Raw genomic sequence first — 19,903 nt, 5'->3', positions numbered from 1 at the left:
TCACTCGCGTGCGTGTGCGCGTTTGTGTGTAACCCTTCTTCTTTGTGTTTCTCACTCTTGACTCTCTAAACGTGCAGGCTGATATGTCTCCTTTCCCTGGGGATGGTCCAGATCTGACAACAGCTAGGCCTACACCCCATGCAGGAAACCCATCCCACTGAGATATAATATGCACGGTTGTGCATGTGGATATTATGCCACACCAGTGCCAGTCAGTGTCTAGTATTTGTATAGACGTTAGCTTTTCTGCAATCTTGCTCCTTTTGCTTTTTTTATCAAGCGGTTGATGATCATACACTTCGAGGAATATGTCCTCATTAAACTTGTATTGTGTTCATTCCCCACTCTAAAACCAGTATTGATTTTTTTGCCCCATTGTGATATCCATCCTCAGCATGAGCGCCCGCTTACAGTGCCACAAAATCTTTTTCTTAATAGCGTTTCTCTGAAATCTGTGCCAGCAGAACCCCTGTGCAGGTTCAAACAAGGACAAGGAACAAGCGATATTTTTTTGATAATTGTTTCCTTTAAGTCAGATGGATTTTTTTCTGAGAAAAGCGTGAAATAAAGGTCAAAATGTTCACCCAGTAAAGCTTGACAGCTGCCTCCAGCCTTCTCCTCTCCATCTTCCTTGTTATTCGCCTTTTTCTATATACCACATATCTGTCTGTCTCACTCTGTCAAGGTCTTTTTCCTCCCTTTCTTCCTATCTGTTTTGTGCCTCAATCGCAGTTCTCTCAGTTAATTATTTCTTTTGAAGCTTTGATTTTTTTCTTGTCATTGAAGAGAAATTGCTTCTAAGAATGACTATGTCGAAGAAGCTCATGATAGTGACCTCTAATTCAAATGTTACGCAATACACTGCAACGGCACCGAATTAAGTACATTTTTGTTTCATCTTGCGTATTCTATTAGCGCGTACAAGGGTATTCAAGGTTGTTAAAGATGATCATATTGTACTCATTATGTATGTTCAACTTCCTGAAAACAAAACCTTTAAATGGAAGTTACTTTTATATAAATAAAAGCCAACGTAATGTATGTATAGTGCTTAAAAAAAATGTAAGTTTAATGCCACTGTTGCCCTTAATTACCAGTGCTGGTACTTCTTATAGTTCATGTTGTTACATATGCATTTTTAAATGTAGTGTTTAACAAAAAGCTGAAAAAAATATATTAAAGCACATTATTATTTTTTGAGTTTGATTATAGTTGATTAAAATTATAGTTATTTACTCAGATCCCTGAACATAAAAATTAGTTTTAGTGGTTGAATGTTATGATTTGGGTATAAAATGTATATTTTTTTTTTTTTGCCAAATAGATAATATTTTAATTTTTAGATTTCAACAATTTTTGCCAGATTTCTAAAATGCTTGTTTTTTTGTTTTTGTTCTCAATGACAGTTGGTCTAATAAATTTGGTAAGCACTGTATGTGAAAAAGCCAAGCCTGTTTAGAATTGCTTGTGTATATTGATTATATGGACATGTATAAGGTCTCTTTCCTACAAACAGGTGTTTCCATTTTTAGTTCTTTGCAAATAACCATTTTGGTAATGGCTTCCTTTACAGGTTAACAACTATGTGGAGGAAAGAGAGGAGATCAACCTGATTCATCCTGCCAAAAAGCTCCTGTTGTTGTGCCCTGGATGTGTCTGTCTCAGGGAGTCTCTCTGGCCAGTGGACTTGGTCAGCAGCAGCCCAGCCAGCCTTGATCTGAAGCCCTACATTAAAACTCAGCACTGTCATTCATCTTACACCTCCAGGTTTGGATATTTATGTTTTCTTTTGTCTGAAATGTCCTGTTTAAACCAAAATTTGTCCTAAGGGAAATGACTGAGTCCACAAAATGATACAATTTACAAAATGAAGAAAATTTAGGTGTGAAATTATACTGCATGCGAGACGTATGAACATAATTGGGGGCAAAATCTTGTGCTGTAGAGAATATTCCATTACTTTCCAGTTCTTAATTGGTCAAACCATTAATTAGTAAGAGTTTTGCTAACAGATTAACTGACAGTGGTGCTGCTTGTCAGCTGCATGCATCCCCAAAATGCTACATATTTTACCTTCAGTTATGTAATCTGAATGCTCTGGAAATTACAGACTGGATATATCATGAGATATTTAGATTAAAGTTGCAAACAAACTTTATTTCTAGGTTTTATCGGTCTTGTAGCCAGAAGACGAAGTTGGGTTCCCTGCTAACTGGAGCACTGCTAGAGGCTACACTCGTGCTTGGTGCTCGCACGGCACTCCTTTACCCATTACCCCAGTGCCCCAACAGCCACGCTGTCTTGAAAGGTAGGCTTCATGCTGTTGTTTGCATGCATGTAATCTTGGGAAAATAACTTAATGTGATACAGAGTATGTGTATCTTAAATACACAGACAGATGACACATTATAAGGAAAAAAATTAATAAATTATGCTGTGGAGGACATTTTTGCTGGCATGGTTTGATCCCACTTATTCTACTTGTTCTGAGTGAAACATGCTCTCTGCTATAATGCCCGCATCACAGGGCATGAGACGCCATAGAACGGTTTGAGAAGTATGAAGTGACCTAAATGCTATCCTATTTGCAATCATCATCTCGATGCGAACAAAGAACTGTGGAATATTTTGGACTGACAGCGCTGTCCACCATCATCAAAACACAGAATGAGGCAGCATCCTTTGGAAGAGACTCCTGAGACTTGGAGGATCTATTCCAGTGCACACTGAAGCTGTTCTGGCAGCATGTGGTGGTCTAACACCTTACTAAGACACTTTCTGTTAAGATTTCCATTAATTTGACACCTGTCTCAACATTATAGGATAATTGGCTCTTATTTCTGCTCATAAGATAATAAACAGAGGTGCACAAATTGGATCCCAAGTGAAGCGGGAACTTCTGGGATTCTCATTATTCCCCTGCGGTCTATTGCTCCCCTCGTTTTCCTCCTCTCTGCACTTTTCCCACATGATTCCTTATCCACAGCGTGATCTGGGTATGTTGGGGTCTGTAGCTGATCCCAGTGGTTGGCCTTTCCCTCTTTCCATTCTCTTTTATTTGCCTTGCTGTGTTCTCTCCATTCACATAGCCCTCACCGTCTCCCCCTTTCCCTTCTATTCTCTAATTTAGATACACTCGCGCTCAAGTGGTTTAAGAAGGAAGGAAAAACTTCCAGACATCACAGAGTCTACACAACGCTCATTACACACACATCAGGTTATCTGAAAAGAGGCGATATGCACTTCAAACATGCTTGCGCCGCTCCCCAGAAAAGCTTCGGAATCACAGCATGATAGACTTACATTCCAGCTTTTTATGCAGCAGAGGATCATCAAGCTCTGCCACTTAAATGCTTTGAGGAGTAAATTAAAATGTCAGTTGTGAGAAGATAAGACAATAAGCTAAATTCTATCATGCATATTGCGTTTCACCTCTTTTTCTCACTCTCACTGCCCTTTTTCCTCAGTCTCCACATGACTTCATTGTCCAACCAGTCAGGTTGTCGGTCCGTTGTTCAGCTGTCTGTCTACCTTCTCTGTAGAGATGTTACGTATGACTTAAATGTAAGCCAATACTGTCATTAATTTCCACTGGCAGTGAGACAGCGGACAGGCTGTCTCTGACAGGATCAAGGAGACACACACACTCAGATGCACACACAAGTATGCAAACACATTTTTCTGTTTCTTTCTTTTTGATTTGCTCTCGGTCGTGTTAATAATTATAAAGCATTTGTTTTTGTCAGGCCAGCTTTTTTGAGGCAACACACAATCGCACACAGACGCACGCTTACACAGTGCATATCTTTAACGTGACACACTGTTCTGTTCTAATGGGTGTTACAGGAAACAGAATTGAGCCAGACACGCGCACACATAGCAGCTTAGAAGTCTTGCTCATGCATAGCATGAACCCCCGCCCGTCAAAACTTGTAGAATTTGTTATCAAGCAACAAAGTTAGTTACCCATAGCCATGTTATTGTGCTTTTAAATAGGCATGTGTTGCTATTGTGATGTAATATATTTATTGAATCTAATTTGAATGATTTTATATTTAGTTTATTTTTAGTTCAGAGACTATGATATCCCTGTAACAAACACATGCTGTAGTTTTCCTCTTTTAAAAGCTCTGAAGCACTTACGAGCCTAGAAGTAAGGAGTGCTGAATTGAAAAGTCAGAAGTGGTCTTTATTACTGTAAAATTGGCCTTGGGTAAGGCATTGACTCCCCCAGCTGACATTTTGTCAGGGCACAGGTTTAAAGACGTGAAGGCTAAAGTGATTATCTGATGTCATAAAAGACATTTTATTATCCCGAGTTTGGGCAAGCTCTGCATTAAGTTTCAAACTTGGATAGTGTTGGTGTTGTTATTGCTTTCTTACCATTTTTGGTATTGTTCCTCTCTTCAGTGCTCTAACCTGATTCTGGTCTTTATGTTTTTTTAAAGCTTTACAATCAAAGTTATGTAGCTGTTAAAGTAACTAGTAAAGTAAATAGTACATATGCAGACATATTTACAGATTTATTACCAGATTATTTCCTTAATTCATTTCTTGTGCACATTGTGTGTCCACTGTATATATTTATATTTAGAGTATGGCTCTCATACCTGATGATATAAAGACAGAGATTATGAGAAGTTTGCTGTTCCTAGTGTATTCAGACTATATGCACATGACAATTTTAGGATTTTCAATACAGATTATTTATTTTGAAACTTGTTCTGCGTCTCTGCTACAAACGCTCTAAATGGCCTGCATTTGTATAGCGCTTTTACTCAGTCCCTAAGGACCCCAAAGCGCTTTACACTACATTCAGTCATTCACCCATTCACACACACACATTCACACACTGGTGATGGTAAGCTACATTGTAGCCACAGATGCCCTGGGGCGCACTGACAGAGGCGAGGCTGCCGGACACTGGCGCCACCGGGCCCTCTGACCACCACCAGTAGACATGGGGTTAGTATCTTGCCCAAGGATATTTGGCATGCAGCCAGGAGGCAGCCTGGGATCGAACCACCGACCTTCTGATTAGTGGCTGACCTGCTCTGCCACCTGAGCTACAGCCACCCCAAAGATTATTGCTGGACTGGCCTTGGTCTATTCTTAGTTTTCCTATGAGTTCTGAAAGGTGGTGTGTTTGTGGAAGGCTTCTTTACTGCCCTGTCGCTCTAAAGAAATGAAAGGGTTTTTCTCGTTCCTCATACATATATTTGTATAAATGCGTTATGTTTTTCTGTTGCATCAACATTTGGTTCTAGAGGCAGAGTGGGAGAACCATTTTGAAAATGATAAATGCAACTCATGTTGGCATGTGTTTGAGCCAGCGTGACAGTCATGTTGTGGTGAGGGGAAACGTGTGACACCTATGAACACAAATACTGGCATTTGGAAGCAAAAGGGTAAGGACAGGGTGGTTTATGCCGCTAACATGCAGGTAAAGAGGAATGCAGACCAATGGAGAGCGCGCACCGCACTGTGGAGAATGCTGGTAGTTAGGGTTGCAGTTATCTTTCATGGCGCTCGTCTTTAACGTGTGAAGCTTGACGCCGGATCAGCTGATGCCAAGCGTTGTTCATGTTTGATATATGAAAATGCACATATGTGATTATGTGCTTCTGTATACATTGTGTTTGTTTGTTTGTTTGTTTGTTTGTTTGCATACAGAACATGCAAAGATATTTTAAATCTTTGCATGTTCTGCAAAGGATCTCACAACATTCTGGAGCTAACCCGCACTACGAGCTAAAATGTTACTTTATTTGTGTACCATTTTCAGTCTGCTTCAGATTACAACAAATGTAGGATGTGCAACTCTGGAGTCTATGGAGAGATTTGAGTGAGGTAGAAAGGCAGAAATTAAATGAGAATTTCTCATTCCGCTTCAAAAGCAGGTGTAAAATGCTAATAATTGAACAAGAGCTTTGACTTTGATTAGGCATTCATGCATAGATTGCATGTTGCCAGTGCAATTGCTTTAAAAAATGACAAAATAAAACAACAATTGACAAGAGTATTTGAAAACCACTGAGCTACCAATCGCAAGGTGCTTTTCTTCACCAAACCCGGGCTCGCAGATGAGTCAGTTTCATTCTCACATCCTGATTCAGCAGATAACTCGCTTACACAACTCCAGCCTCACTTTAGCCCCGTTTGCTTTTTTTCCTGCATTGTTTAAGAATGCTTCTCCACGGGCTCGACTGAAGTGTTGCCTTAGCGAGTCAGCCGGCTAACACAAGATTTGTAATTCCAGAAAACAGGCTTGTGCCAAATTATCTTATTATTTAACGCTCGATTGATGCACACAGCTTGGGTTTGCAGCGATAAAAGTTCTGTCATTAACCTTTATTATTATGTGTTGCTTTATTAGTGGGCTTCAAGTATATACTTGTCTTTTGCAGCTTCTAGATTTAGATATAATATTTGAATACGTTTACACATTATCATGGCTGTGTTAAATCAGTAGTCTGGTGAAGACTGATGTATTTATTCCTCCTCTTAATGCTAGCAGGTTGTGTAAGTAGAGTCAAAACAAAATATATTCCTTACATATACACACTCTCTGCTTAAATAATAATAATAATAATAATGATGGATTGCATTTATATAGCGCTTTTCGGGGCCCTCAAATGTGCGATCCTTCAGGACTGTGAAGGAGGTGTAACTCTTCAAATAGTGTATGTGTAATCCTGGCACTAAATGTTTACGTCTGCGGTGCTTTTTCCTCTTAAAGCATCCAGACTCAAAAAAAAAAAACCCTCAACTGAAGACCAGTGGGATTTAGCCATATTTATGTCAACTCTAAGTGGGGGTTGTTTAAAGTGATTTTCTTGAGATCATTTCCTGCATTGTACTGCTCAGAAGGAAGTAAGTGGCTTTAGTTTACAGGCTGCCATCCTTCTAGCTCAATGTTGGTGTTTCTTTCTCCTTATTTCTTTCATTTTCTTTCTTCCACTCTGTTGTCATTGTACATTGTGTTGCTTTTAAGACCCATTGACAGCAGATGTGGTGGCGAATCAAAAGGAAACTCTCAGGGATTACAAAAACACGTATTGTTCGTATGCCCATTTCAACTAAATATACACTGACATTCCTATTGTGACATGATACACGCACAGTCATTACGTTTTTTCACTTGTAAAGCTTAAAAATACTGCTTCGTTTTTGGGACTGAGGGTAAATTGGCTATTTATTTCTTTATACCTGATGATTAATGCAACAAAAGTGAAGTAATTTCACGTAATAAAGTTGTAAAGGACATAAAAGGGAGCACAGCTGTGTAGATTTCCAGAGTTTTTAATGATCTATATATGTGTGTGATTTATGACATAGTGGGATAGTATGCTGGGTCTGACTGTAGCGCATGGCTGAGAACTATGTATAGTGTCGTTGAAAAGGGGGTGGGAGACACAGAGAAACAGAGATTGTGTGTAATAAGAGAGAGCGCAAGCGAGAGAGTGAGAGGAAAAGAGAAGTGCATGTAGTAAGGAGACATCGAAGAAAGACCGCTTTGGTGATGAGGACACGCAGTGAAGCTGAGTGACTGAAAGAAAGTTGAGAGGGAGAGAAAGATAAAGCGTTAGTTAGAGAGAGGTCAAGTTAGAAATGGAGTAGGTGAGAGAGAAAGCGAGAGAGAGAGTGAGAGAGAGAGAGAGAGAGAGAGCACACAGGCAGCTGCAGGAGAGACGGGACTGGCGGCTCAAATGTGGACGAGTGTACCTCGGTCAGCCCGGCACTGAGCTGTCAGTGTGGGAGGCAGCGTGGCCAGCTGTAGCTAGCAACCATGAAGCACTCTCACAGAATGGACTTCAAGATGATCAGTGAGTAGTGGAAATGTGAGTTGCAGTGCAGAGCAGTGTCTTCACACAGTTGAGAAATGAAATTGTGGTTTCTGCTGGTTTCAGTGACTCAGTGGAGCACAGTGAAAATGCAGTTTTGCATGTGCTTTGTGTCCTCCGTCTTCTTTCAGTTGTTGACAGACAGAACGTGGTGATTTACCGCTGACTTTTCATGCTTCATTGTATTATATCGTGGCTGACAACATGTCACCAACGGACGTGTTTCTTTATTACGTTACTTAGTTATTTAAGTTTCATTATTAGTCATTTTAAAACCTGGAGAGTCTCATGGACTCTGGCTGGTATTACTACTTCTGTTCTTGCTTTCTAATTGGTGCAGAATGCAGACATACACTTTCAGCAATGCAACTGTCTTGTGGTTTTATTGTGTGAGGTTCAAAGCTGTTCAAAGAGATGTCTTCATTTATATATGTCATTTTAAGTTGTTTACTGATAAAGTGAATGCATATGTCACTAAACACAAATCTTGTATAAGAAGACTTAAGACTTAAATTTAAAGTGTGGTGATGATCAACTGTTGTTGCTTATTGTCACAAAATTGAGGCAGGGGGCAGTAGAAAACGCTGATTTCAGTTTTTTAAAAAGTCATTTTGTTATTTAAACATTTGACGAATGACGCAAACTTTTTGAAGACTGTCTTTGAGAAAGTATTTTGCGTTTTGACGTATGAGAAGCTGCAGAAATCTGGGTGACTTCACATTGAATTGATCCTTAAAGTAAACACTTCTTATATCTTTATAACTTAGTCAGAGGTTTGTTTTTCTCAGTTGTGATGCTTCTCAGTGTTTAAAAAAGATGGACCTCATTCACATGACAATGTAACTCAATTACCTCCTATATGGATGACAGTTTTAATAAGCAGCAACAGTTAAGACCGTGTAACTTTATGGAACTGTTTGCTTGATTAGCTTGAACTTTACCTTTGTTTTTGTTTTTTTCCTAGTCCTCACTGAATGTTACACTTACATCTGCAGCTCGTTCTTTGTGTGTAAGCGAGTTAATATCTGAACCCAGTGGTATACTCCCTGATAAGCCAGCAGTCAGACAGATCAGTGTTCGCTGCTGCTGCTGCTGCGTGTCTGTGAATGTTACTGCAGTTGTGAATTCCAAGTACTTGCACTGTTTATTCTTGAGTGTTTATGTTTGCTGCTGTGCAAGTGTTAGTTTGTGCTCTACTGCTGTGTACTACTGCTTGTTGATTTTCTAGTGTGAATGTGTATATGCAAACGCAGGGGAATATCTCGGGTCATATAATGGACTGAAGGTCTGGTAAGCCATTAATTGAGCCAAAGACCATGAGTTTAAAATTTCTCGCAGATAGAGCACTGTGCAAAAAGTGAAAAGAGCTACTCTGCATTTCTTTATGTTTTGCCAAGAGATGGGCAATTGGACCAACGGTTTATTTAAACTTGTGCAAACAAACATGGTAATACAGTTGTACAGTTCTAACGAGCTTGAACGTCAATATTTGGCACGAGCACCTTTATTCTTCAACACAGCCTGAACTCTCTGAGGCAAACTTCTTGTAATTTCTATAAGTAGTCTTCAGGAATAATTCTCCAGGATTCTTGAAGGACATTCAAAGCTCTTCTTTGGATGTTGGCTGCCTTTTGATCCGTTCTCTGCCAAGATGATCCCACAGTGCTTCGATAATGTTGAGGTATGAACTCTGCGGAGGCCAATCCATGACTAATAATGTTCCACTGTGTTTGTGTTTGTGTTTTTACTGAATCCGTATATGCTTTCATTGCATTGCCATTTTGTTTGGGATTATAGTCAATTCAGATGCTTTCTACATAGTATTGAATGGTGGATCGAAATCGGACTGTTTTTCTTTTTCCTTTCTAATTTGATATTTCAATTTTCAAAATTGAACCAGTAGCTGTTCCTCCATGTTTTACAGATGGTTGTAGACACTCACTGACAATTACTGTTTGGCTATTTGAACAAACGTTTCATATTTGAATTCATTACACCATCAGGACTGTTGGAAGTGATTTTTAGTCCAGTTCTTGTATAATATGGCATACTTTGACCTTTTCTCCCAGGTTCGCTTCCTTAAGAATGGCTTCTCGACAGCCGCTCTTTCATTCTGATGTGGCTTTGGACATGACTTTCAGATACTGTTCAGCTGCTGTTAATGCTGTTTTTGTATGTTTTTTTCTCATGCCTGCTGCTTCTTTTGTCCTCTGCTTTTCCAGTTTCCGCAAATATTTTTAAGGACACACTGCAGACCTTGCTAAGCTATGACACGTTTTAACCTCATGGTGCAAATGCTTAAGGAAACCACTTAAAGTTGGTTCTTTAAGTACTTTGGCTTAACAAACAATAAGAAATAAAAATAAAAAAATTCTATAAAAATGATCAGGGGCAAGTACTGTAGTAAAAATCGCAAAAACTTTAAAAGACCTTCAGACAGTCAGGAGAATTATTAATCAAGACCATTAAAAACAAACAAACAAAGTCTGGATCCTGAGAAGCAAGATATTCATTTATTTATTTTTAAAAGAGGGGCAACTCAAGACTTTAACACAGTACTTAAAAAATAGCATGTTTCACAAGATATTGGTGATATATTTATAGGACACATTTGTGCAACACAAACCGCCTTAGACCTTAGACCGAAGCTGTTTGTGCTGCACCTGCTTGCTCAAGTATGTAGGGCACACGGAGAAGTTGTCATCAGCTCTAAACGTACTTCTGAGAACAGTACATGCAGTGTGTGTGCATGCACATGGCTGGCAAGTCAACAATCATGTTCAAGGTTCATCTTGTTTGGTTAGTATAAATAAACGTGATTCACTCAAGAAATGCTTCTCCTGTTTCGTTTCATGTTGATTGATCATTTGGACAAAAGTCTCCTCGCGTTGCTTCAGTTTGCATTAGGGTGAAGCTCTCAAAGCATGTGCTCACTGCATGTAATCAATCAGTGCTGGTTGATAAGACTGCTGAAGTGATGATCACAACTGAAATAAATCAATAATGTGGCAAAAGTAACTAAAGTTTAAAGTGTTCATTTTAAATGTAAAAGTGTAATAAAACTGACTTATTGATCTATCTAAAACAAACTCAAGTCCAATATTTATAGAGCATGTTTTAAAAGGGCCACAGCTGATTGAGGTGCTGTTCACGTTATGGGACAGACAAGAACAAGATTATTTCACAGCACGGAAATGTGAATCAAAATCAAAATGTAAATAAAACAAGTGAGATAAACCTGATACCTTAAAACAGAAGACAAAACTAGAATGAATATATCAAGAAAACAAACACAAGAAGGAAAATCTGCACTTTAAACATTGTCATTTCCCAGCTCTCAGTGGCATGCTGTTTGTTAAAACAGAGGTTTAACCATAAAAAGGATGTTCAGACCATGCACTTGATCCACAACTGTATTTAGAATGCAAACACACACACTCACACATATTTATATTCCGCATGCATTATAGATGAGGAAGCTCATACATAAAATGCACAGGGACATCATGGTCATTTAGTCCGTGTTCGTGCTCTTTCGATCTCTTGATGCATGTTCAGTTTTACCCGTCAGTGTTGCTCAAACGAACGATTACGATGTGTAATTTGTAAGCGCCCTATTTTCCTCAGTCCAATCTAATCCACAGCCTTCTTCCATTGAGTAAGTGCTCCGTGCGGTTGTTTATTTTTTTGTCACTGTTGACATAGTACAGTATGTGTGCAGCTTGGCCTGAAGAATTCAAAGATAGCGTGCCCGAAGCAAGCTAATTAAATGTTACCATTTACTTTGACAGAAAACATAGATTGTCACCTCTTTACGGTTTGGATGTTTCTTTTTGTTTTAATGCACATTTGCATTTCATTAATTCTGCAGAATCTCTTAAGACCTTTTTTGTTTTCCCTTCACTCCCTTGGCTGACAGCTTCGTCCATCTGTGTGTTGTCTTGTTTAAAGGGATGAATAAATGAATGATTGAGAACACTGCATGGTCATGAAATTCATATAGCTAATTTGAGGAGGTGTCTCAATTTCCACTTCACAAGGCTTGCTTGCAATAACACTTCTGGGGTAGAATTGTGGAGATTGATCATCTATATGAGAAAAACTATCACTGTCATTTTAATTATTTAACACAAATTAACTGTTTTAAAGTCACCTAATGGAACTGATGTTTACAGTTAGTTCATTCTGATAGAGCTTATAAAAGTATCTGTATTTTAGCACATCTGTACAAGGCAACAAGAAGAGCATCGATTATGTTAACTTTATGTTATCTAGGCTTCTGATTCGATTCAGCCTTTTCAGTTTCTGATCTTTAAGTTTAAGTTAAAATGGTTTTGTTTCACAGCATTTGTGTGAAATGGGATGTTAAAATGGGATAATATTTATTCCACGTAATCTATCTATGTAAGCAGACTCTTCAAGCCACATTTTTCTTTTTCACCTGTCAAATTATTTCTATTCTGATTCATTAAATGCACAAGTGTCGTTGAAAAATGTGCTCAGACCTTTTACTGTGTAATGCGCCATCATTTATAACTTGCAGTTCTGTCTCTCCGTAGGACATTTAAAGGATTTAGTGGTTTCTGCTGTCTCTCTAACTGTGATAAATGGCTACAACTTGCTCTGCAATGTAAACTGTAAACTTTCCAGCTATTTTTACTGATTCCTTCCTTCCTATCTGTCTTCTTTCTTTCATTTACTTTGTTAATTTTTCCCTCTGTTTCCTCTATGGTACTGTTTTATTTCTTATGCAAAGTATTTTTTTCCCTCCTCAGCTGATATTTTCCTGCTTCCCTGCTTTTTAAATTATTTATCCTTTCTTCCTGCTTCCCTTCCTTCCTCCTTGTCTCCTATGCTTAGTGTGTCAGTCTTCTTATCCCACACACACACACACACACACACACACACACACACACACACACACACACACACACACATACACACACACACACACATACACACACACACACACACACACCGTGAGTTCATTACACAAGCTGTGAGACCGGATCCACAAATCAAACTGTGTAAATAAGCAAGTTTTGTTCCTGTGGAGCAGCCGCTGCTGTTGCCATGCCTACCTGTTGCACATCTCAAGGGTTACCAAGGACGACCTTTAAGTGTGCATCTGCTTCTGTATGCATCCGCGGTGTTGTATCAGTGTGACTGTGGGAGGGGGTTGGAAGGTTTCTGTGTATGACAGTTGACAATGACCAGAGAGTCTGCCTAACTCCTGCTGTTCATTTTATTTCAAGTACGTCTCCTTGGATTTCACGAGGTTTTACTGTCGGCAATCTAATTCCCATTAATTCAACACATGAAGCTGATTCTGTGGCAGACATTTCACTCTGACATCTTCCTCCCAACATCCTTAACCATAGAGATATTGGTGACATCTCCTTGCTTTTGTCTGAATCTTATAGATATTTTTTTCCACTTGTAGGAGTATAGAGGCTTGGGAAGGTTAGGTTTTCCCAATGACTAAAATAACTGTTTTATAGCTGAACACAGGTGAAACTTCTCAAAGAGTGTTTCCTGACCGAGCTCTTGCAGTGAGAAAGTTCTGTTTATGTGGCATCCATCCCAACAATGTACAGAATGTCTACCTGGCAGCTCCTGCGCCATTGTAGGAACTGTCCATTAGTCCTTTGTTAGCAGAGATGAGGACAGGTTTTGTGTGTGTGTGTGCGTATATGTGTAAACAGACAGACTAATGGGCCTAACTGAAATCCAAACATAGGATCTGGCAGGTGATCAGTGGTGTTTACTTCCCGTGGGTGAAGTGGAGCTTCTCTCAGTGGATGGAGGAATAGAGAGTGTATAGTTTACTGGCAGTGATGGATCATAAGACTTGGGGCATGCACAAGAAAGCCAGAAAAACAAGGCTTTTAAACTTTTATAGTGAAAGTTAAGTATCTGTTAAGATAATGTTTCACTGTTAATCCCTCCTCTCTCCCTCATTCCTGTGATACCTGCTTTTAACTGGTGCGTGCATGCATGGTCTCTGCTTTGCTCTCATTTTCTGACAGAATTGTTGGGCATAGATGCTGATGTATAACCTGACTAAATCTTTTCTTGTCTTTATCTGTGCACGCAGAGCGTCAGCTGGCCAGCAGCATGACCAGCAGCAGCACTCTTCCTCCCAGTGTAAGCGGGATCAGTAAGGAGCTGGCAGAGCTGCGCCACCTTGTTCAGTTCCCCGAGGAGATCGCCTGCATCCTCACAGAGCAAGAGCAGCAGCTTTACCAGCAGGTATAAGAGAATTTATATAAAATATACATGAGGGGGAAAGCAGAGGCAGGAACGTGCAATTGCAGCTATCAACATGATTCTTACACTTTATTTGAAATTGTACAGCTGTGTTTTATTGTGGGGAGGTTTAGCAAAGAGGTTGGATGAGGAGAATAGTAGGTGGTGGTAAGTAGTGTCTGTAATGACACAACAATCCCAGCCATTGATTGAGTGCTGTCTGTCTGCAGGTCTTCCCTTTGGACTACCTCTATTTCCTCACCCGAGACCTGGGCAGTCCAGAGTGTCAAACTAAACGCCACCCAAACCTCAAGGCTTCACTGTCAGCGCCCGCCATGCCCACTCAGCGAAGTAATGCCGTGGAGGAACTGGTGGCGCGATTCAACGAGGTGGGTGGGAATTTCTGTCTACTTTGTCTGCACTCCACGAATCTTTTAGCACACATGTGAATGTAGTTACACAAGGATGTTACACAGCCTGTCTAGTTCTCCGCAGCTCAGGGTTTACAGCAGGATTTCAGACTGGGTAGAAGCACTTGAGAATTGACACTGCACAAACGTAGCTTAACAATTAAAAGCCTTGAGCGACTTTTTATATACACAGACATGTGTAGTGCATTCAGGAGACTCTCACATCTTACGCAGATGCATTTAATGAAGTTGTGCCAAAGGAACCATATGGAGATAGTTTTCATCTTAAGAGAGCACTTTTCAGTTAATAAGTTAGTTGTCCTTTGATGATTAAGTGGCATTGAAATGCAGTTCTTGCAGTAACATAAAAAATGAAATGGCAATTTTTCTCTTATTTGCTGTGCGAGTTATACGGACCTATCATGAGCGCAACTCACTCACGACCATGTTCACCGGCTTAAGTTACACCCCCCGAGCCTCGCCTCGTTCACGGTGAATGACTTTGAAAATGCACAAATCCACTGCTGCGAAAGAGAAAGTGCTAGAGAGATTGATTGGAGATGATGATGTCATGTTTAGGTCGCATGCCTCTTCGCATCAGCTGGTTTTCATTTAAGTCAGCCAGAGGAGAAGCACGAAAGACAGTTTTCCAAATGTGCAGTGTTGCCATATATGGTCACAGTGGAACGAGAGTCATATTGACAGCACTGAATCTCTCCTGTTCATACTGGTGAACCCTTCAGCTGCCTTTAATTGTGTCAGGTTGGGTTTTACCTTTCATTTTTGAACTGTGGAATATATTTCAAGGTTAAATTATTACTAGTTAATTCACCTGACTATTATTTTTATTTTCCCTGATAAATAGTTCACAAACGTTTCATGTCACTGACTGGATCCACTGTTTTTGAGATGGTAACTAGTTAAGAAGTTTATTTCCCCACTTGTAAGACAAGACTTTTTTGATAGAGTTCATTTTTAAGGCATGTGTGGGAGTGAAACATTAATCAGTTAAAAAGGATTGAGAAAAACATTGGGAAGCAGGGAGTTGTGAGCAGTTTGGGCCTCTTTGTGTCCATCCAAAGTGTTTAGCTTTGACGGGACCAGTGTGTGCTCGAGTTTGTAATGGTTCTCTGTTATATTCCATTATGTAATTCGTGTATCAAGGAGAAACTGACCCTCACAGATGAACTAATACCACAAGCACAAATGGCGACAGACAGACAACAGGACAGACAGATGGACAGGTGGACACACAGACAAAGATCAAAGAGGGGGGGGGATCATATAGCCAGATCCAAATTTGGATGTGAGTGTGTGTCTGCAATTCTATCAGAATGCTCTTCAAAACTGCCTTTTCATGCTTCTATGGGAAGTTGCTGTATTCTTGTATCATCTCATATTTACCCTTTGCTGCTTTCCTGTTCCATTATATGCTCTGTGTACATTTGTACATATATATCCTCACATCCTGTCCTGCTTGTTGTCATGCACAACACTGCGTACGCACTTTTGCTATCTGGAATACCTGAAAAGATGCCAACTCAGTGCGATCCCTTGATGTGTGGAAGTGCAAAAAACCACTTTGCAGATGGACAGAATGATTTAGATGGTGAGTGTAACTAAAACCCCGATGCTGACATGGCTTCGCATTATGTCATAATGCTGAAAGTGCATGATACAAGATTTTCATGCGTGGCACGCAAAGAGCAGGGGAGTAGCAGATAAGAGACTGGAGGGCTGCAGTGTTGTTTTTCGGTAACCAAATACAGTAGATTGCAGAACGAGCTTCTGCTCCACTGAAAAGTTAACATGTAAACCTCGAAAGCCCCAGGAGGGAATTTCTGTAACTGATTCCCTGTATCTGATCAGGCTGACAGTGATTACAAATGTCAGAGGAATTTCTGACTCTCTAATAAAATCAGCCTATTAAAAGCGCTGTCTATTTAATTGCAGTAAGTCTTCCGAAGATGAACCTTGATAGGCTCGTGCAGTTTGTTTTGGGGAACATAAAGTGTCCAATGGGCCAATGACCTTATGGCTGGGGGCTTTAATTTTAGTGTCAAAGACAAGAAAATCTAATAATGCATGTGTCTGATTTCTGCGCTTGTTTGTGCTATAGTTCATGGACAGGTAAGGGGAGTGTATGAGAAACATTTTTGGAACATTTTAACAGTTTTTCATCAGGCAGTATGGAAATGGAAACAATAGGAAGAATAGTTCCTGTGTGTGTGACTTTATTTAGTCCCTGTCAGGTCAGATGTTGGTGGGCTTTACTGATCCTTACGTAACCCAGTAATAGATCTCTGGGTCAGGGGGATGTTTTTACCACCTCCAAGTGGATTAAAGAGTTTCAGTGTGAGCGTGCTTTTTAAAAAAAAATTTTTTTTATTGTGTGCGAATGCATTCACGAGGCGCTAATACAAAGAGAAAAAGACACCAGATAGTTAAAACAGGCCAGATTGAAATCTGATCTTTTCCTGTGTTGTGTCCCTGTGCTCATACAGAGAGGTCGAGCCTGATACATATCTGCTGTTGCCGTCATGTCTTTTGCTTGTGCTTGAGGTCAGTCAGTGTAGAGACGCAGCGCAGCTGATAGATATCCGATCTCATTCTTTTTTATGTGTGTGCATGTGTGGAGAGGTGTCGGGGTGAAAGTGTGAGGCTAGCTGGTGCAGTCCTGTGCATACATTGCCACATTAGGCACAAGTTTCCAGAGCAGAATTCATGAGCGCAGACATGACCGTACACTTTCAAGAATTTCAGGTGCCTTTGGATGTCGTCCCGTGTCCCCCATGTTTTATCATACCTAATGCCAGCCTTGTAACAGCACACCAGCACACTTAAAAAGTTATCCAGGGATTTAGTATGATGTCACCTGTTATGTGGATATTCCACTAAGAAATTGTCAGAGAAATGTGCAGCATATTGCGCTAGTACAGTAACAGCATTTCTAATATATACTTCCGGCCGCTCCCCTGCTACAAGGGGTCGCCAAAACAGGTCATTTAATATATTTGAATTGGCAGAGTTTTATGCCACATGCCCTCCTTTACCCAGCGCCAGTGGGAATATGTGTCTCCAGCTGTAATCACACCAACTATGGAGCCATTACAAGCCTTTCCAATAATAATTCCAAAACATTAGGGGCGTATAAGTTACAGACAAATTGTATAGAGTAGAAAATAGAGTAGAAAATAACCTGTTTATTTTCCACTTCCTATGAGGTTTATACATATTTTTAAAAATGCAAATGTTTCAAACTCTTTCTGCTTGTAATGCATTCAAAAGGCAATAAAGTGCAAGTTAAACCAATAATAATAATTTAAAAAAAAACAGCCCCATATTGGGTATTTTCAATGTTGGAACTTAATGTTTCTTTAAAGCCAAAATGTTATTCACTCCAAGGGAAAAGGTGATGAATAACCAGACAAAGATGGTGCTGTGAGTTACTAGGGAGGTTTTCTGCAGTTTGTGTGTCAGCTTACTTTATAAGTAAGATAAGAGCGCAATAAAGTGCAGCTGTTGTTGGTGCTTGATTACGATTGTAACAGTTGGCAATACTGAAATGCGAAATTCTGAACACGCAGGTGAGTTCGTGGGTGACGTGGCTGGTCCTGACTGCCGGGTCCATGGAGGAGAAAAGAGAAGTTTTCTCATATCTGGTCCATGTCGCTAAATGCTGTTGGAACATGGGGAACTACAATGGTGTCATGGAGTTCCTGGCTGGACTCAGGTTTTAAGAAACACAATGACGCAACTCAAATACACCCACCTACTGAATATACAGGCAATTTATAATCTGCACTGTTCTCACACAAAAATATCAATGTGTTTTGTTTTGTTTCATTTTATTCACCCTTCAGATCTCGTAAGGTGCTGAAGATGTGGCAGTTTATGGACCAGTCAGACATCGAGACCATGAGAGCTTTAAAGGATGCCATGGCTCAGCATGAGTCCTCCTCTGAGTACAAGAAGGTTGTGACCAGAGCTCTTAATATCCCAGGATGCAAGGTGGGCCTATGTTTACCCCAATGACATTTGATCCTTTAACTCACTGACCTTGGCTGCTCTGTAATTTTTATTTTTGGGTTTTTTTTTCTCTTACACATATACACTGTAGGTTGTGCCATTCTGTGGGGTTTTTCTAAAGGAGCTAAGTGAAGCGTTGGATGGCACAGCAAGCATCATCAGCCTCAAACAGTCTCCTGATAACACAGAATACTCGATAGAGGTGCAGAAAACACCCGCAGTCATTCGCAAAAATACACAGATCTGATAAAACTGACACTACATTACATATTTGATATCCTGTTAGTATAATCCATCTTGCACTGCTGTTTCTGCCTCCAGTTTGTGTCCGATTACAGCGGCCAGCGCAATTACTTGTCTCGATCTGGCCCAGATGGGCTCCATGTGCCAGAGAAAGAAGCTACTGTGAGCAACATCCTTCAGATTATCAGGTATGTGCATGCTTAATGACTAAAGCGATGGTGTTTGACACAGTCGTCTCTCCTGTTCTTTACTTTATCCGTCTGTTTGACTTGACTGTTCCTGCTCCTTAGATCTTGCAACCGGAGTTTAGAGGCAGAAGATCCCGATGACGCGTCCACCAGTCCGTCTTCTACTGGCCCGTCCCCTGCATCCAGAAACAACTCCTTCAAAGACCGCAGCCACAATCAGTTAGTTCAGTTTCTTCTCCCCCCCCCTTTTTTTTTAGTATGCCATCCAAGCTTTTGTTGTGAGATATTTCAGCGTGCAGTGTCAGGTATGAGACCCTAGAAAAATGAGGTGTCTTGTTAAAGAATATCCCAGAATAGCATCTGTTTACCGTGACCGGGTCTTGATTCTTTCCAGTTGAAGGATAGTGTGTATTTTAACGCAGTGTAAGGGATGTTTGTGTAAGTAGTTTAAGGCATACAGGAGAAAGTATTAAATGGTACATAGCATGCGACCAAATTCACCAAGACCCAAGGACGTCATGAATCACTTGACTGGCTTTTATTTTTACTATTTGTCAACTGCCGATGAACTCTGCTTCATCATGCTGATGTGTTGATTTAATACAAAAAAAGCAACATTTTGCGGTTCTTTCTTTTTCTTTTCGACTTTTATTTTGACTTCCTGCTCTCACGTTGCACAAAAGTTAGTAATACTCATGCTCTCACTTTACCATTGTGTTATTTTACATTTTTGGTTACGTTTTTGGCCCTCTGTTACGGCAGCCTGAAGATTGTATTGTTTAGCACTGTGACCCTTTCTATCAAAGGTCTGTTTCCAAAATTGGATTCTTTATTTTGCTGGTCATTCACAGACAATGACTCATGGACACAGCAGAAGAATGTTATATACAGATTTATATCAGAACTGCGAATACTGCCATGCTGTGAAGGCTTGGCTTTG

General features: G+C 40.1%; 1 protein-coding gene across 10 annotated transcripts in view; it reads left to right on the top strand.

The window, feature by feature from the left end:
* The window catches only part of plce1 (phospholipase C, epsilon 1), a 79,286-nt gene that overhangs the window by 35,551 nt on the left and 23,832 nt on the right, over positions 1-19,903 (top strand). For all 10 annotated transcript variants that reach the window (XM_040038847.1, XM_040038843.1, XM_040038846.1 and 7 more), the window contains 9 exons: positions 1,574-1,767; positions 2,166-2,308; positions 13,942-14,096; positions 14,324-14,482; positions 18,091-18,236; positions 18,367-18,514; positions 18,624-18,734; positions 18,854-18,963; positions 19,066-19,182. In XM_040038847.1, coding sequence (XP_039894781.1) covers positions 1,574-1,767; positions 2,166-2,308; positions 13,942-14,096; positions 14,324-14,482; positions 18,091-18,236; positions 18,367-18,514; positions 18,624-18,734; positions 18,854-18,963; positions 19,066-19,182 — 1,283 coding nt within the window. The remainder of the gene's footprint in view (positions 1-1,573; positions 1,768-2,165; positions 2,309-13,941; positions 14,097-14,323; positions 14,483-18,090; positions 18,237-18,366; positions 18,515-18,623; positions 18,735-18,853; positions 18,964-19,065; positions 19,183-19,903) is intronic.

Source organism: Simochromis diagramma, unplaced genomic scaffold, assembly GCF_900408965.1.
Source record: "Simochromis diagramma unplaced genomic scaffold, fSimDia1.1 OVJJ01000402.1, whole genome shotgun sequence".
In the NCBI taxonomy this organism is placed as follows: domain Eukaryota; kingdom Metazoa; phylum Chordata; class Actinopteri; order Cichliformes; family Cichlidae; genus Simochromis; species Simochromis diagramma.
The sequence above is the reverse complement of the archived record's forward strand: the minus strand, read 5'-3'. Positions and strand labels throughout refer to the sequence as shown.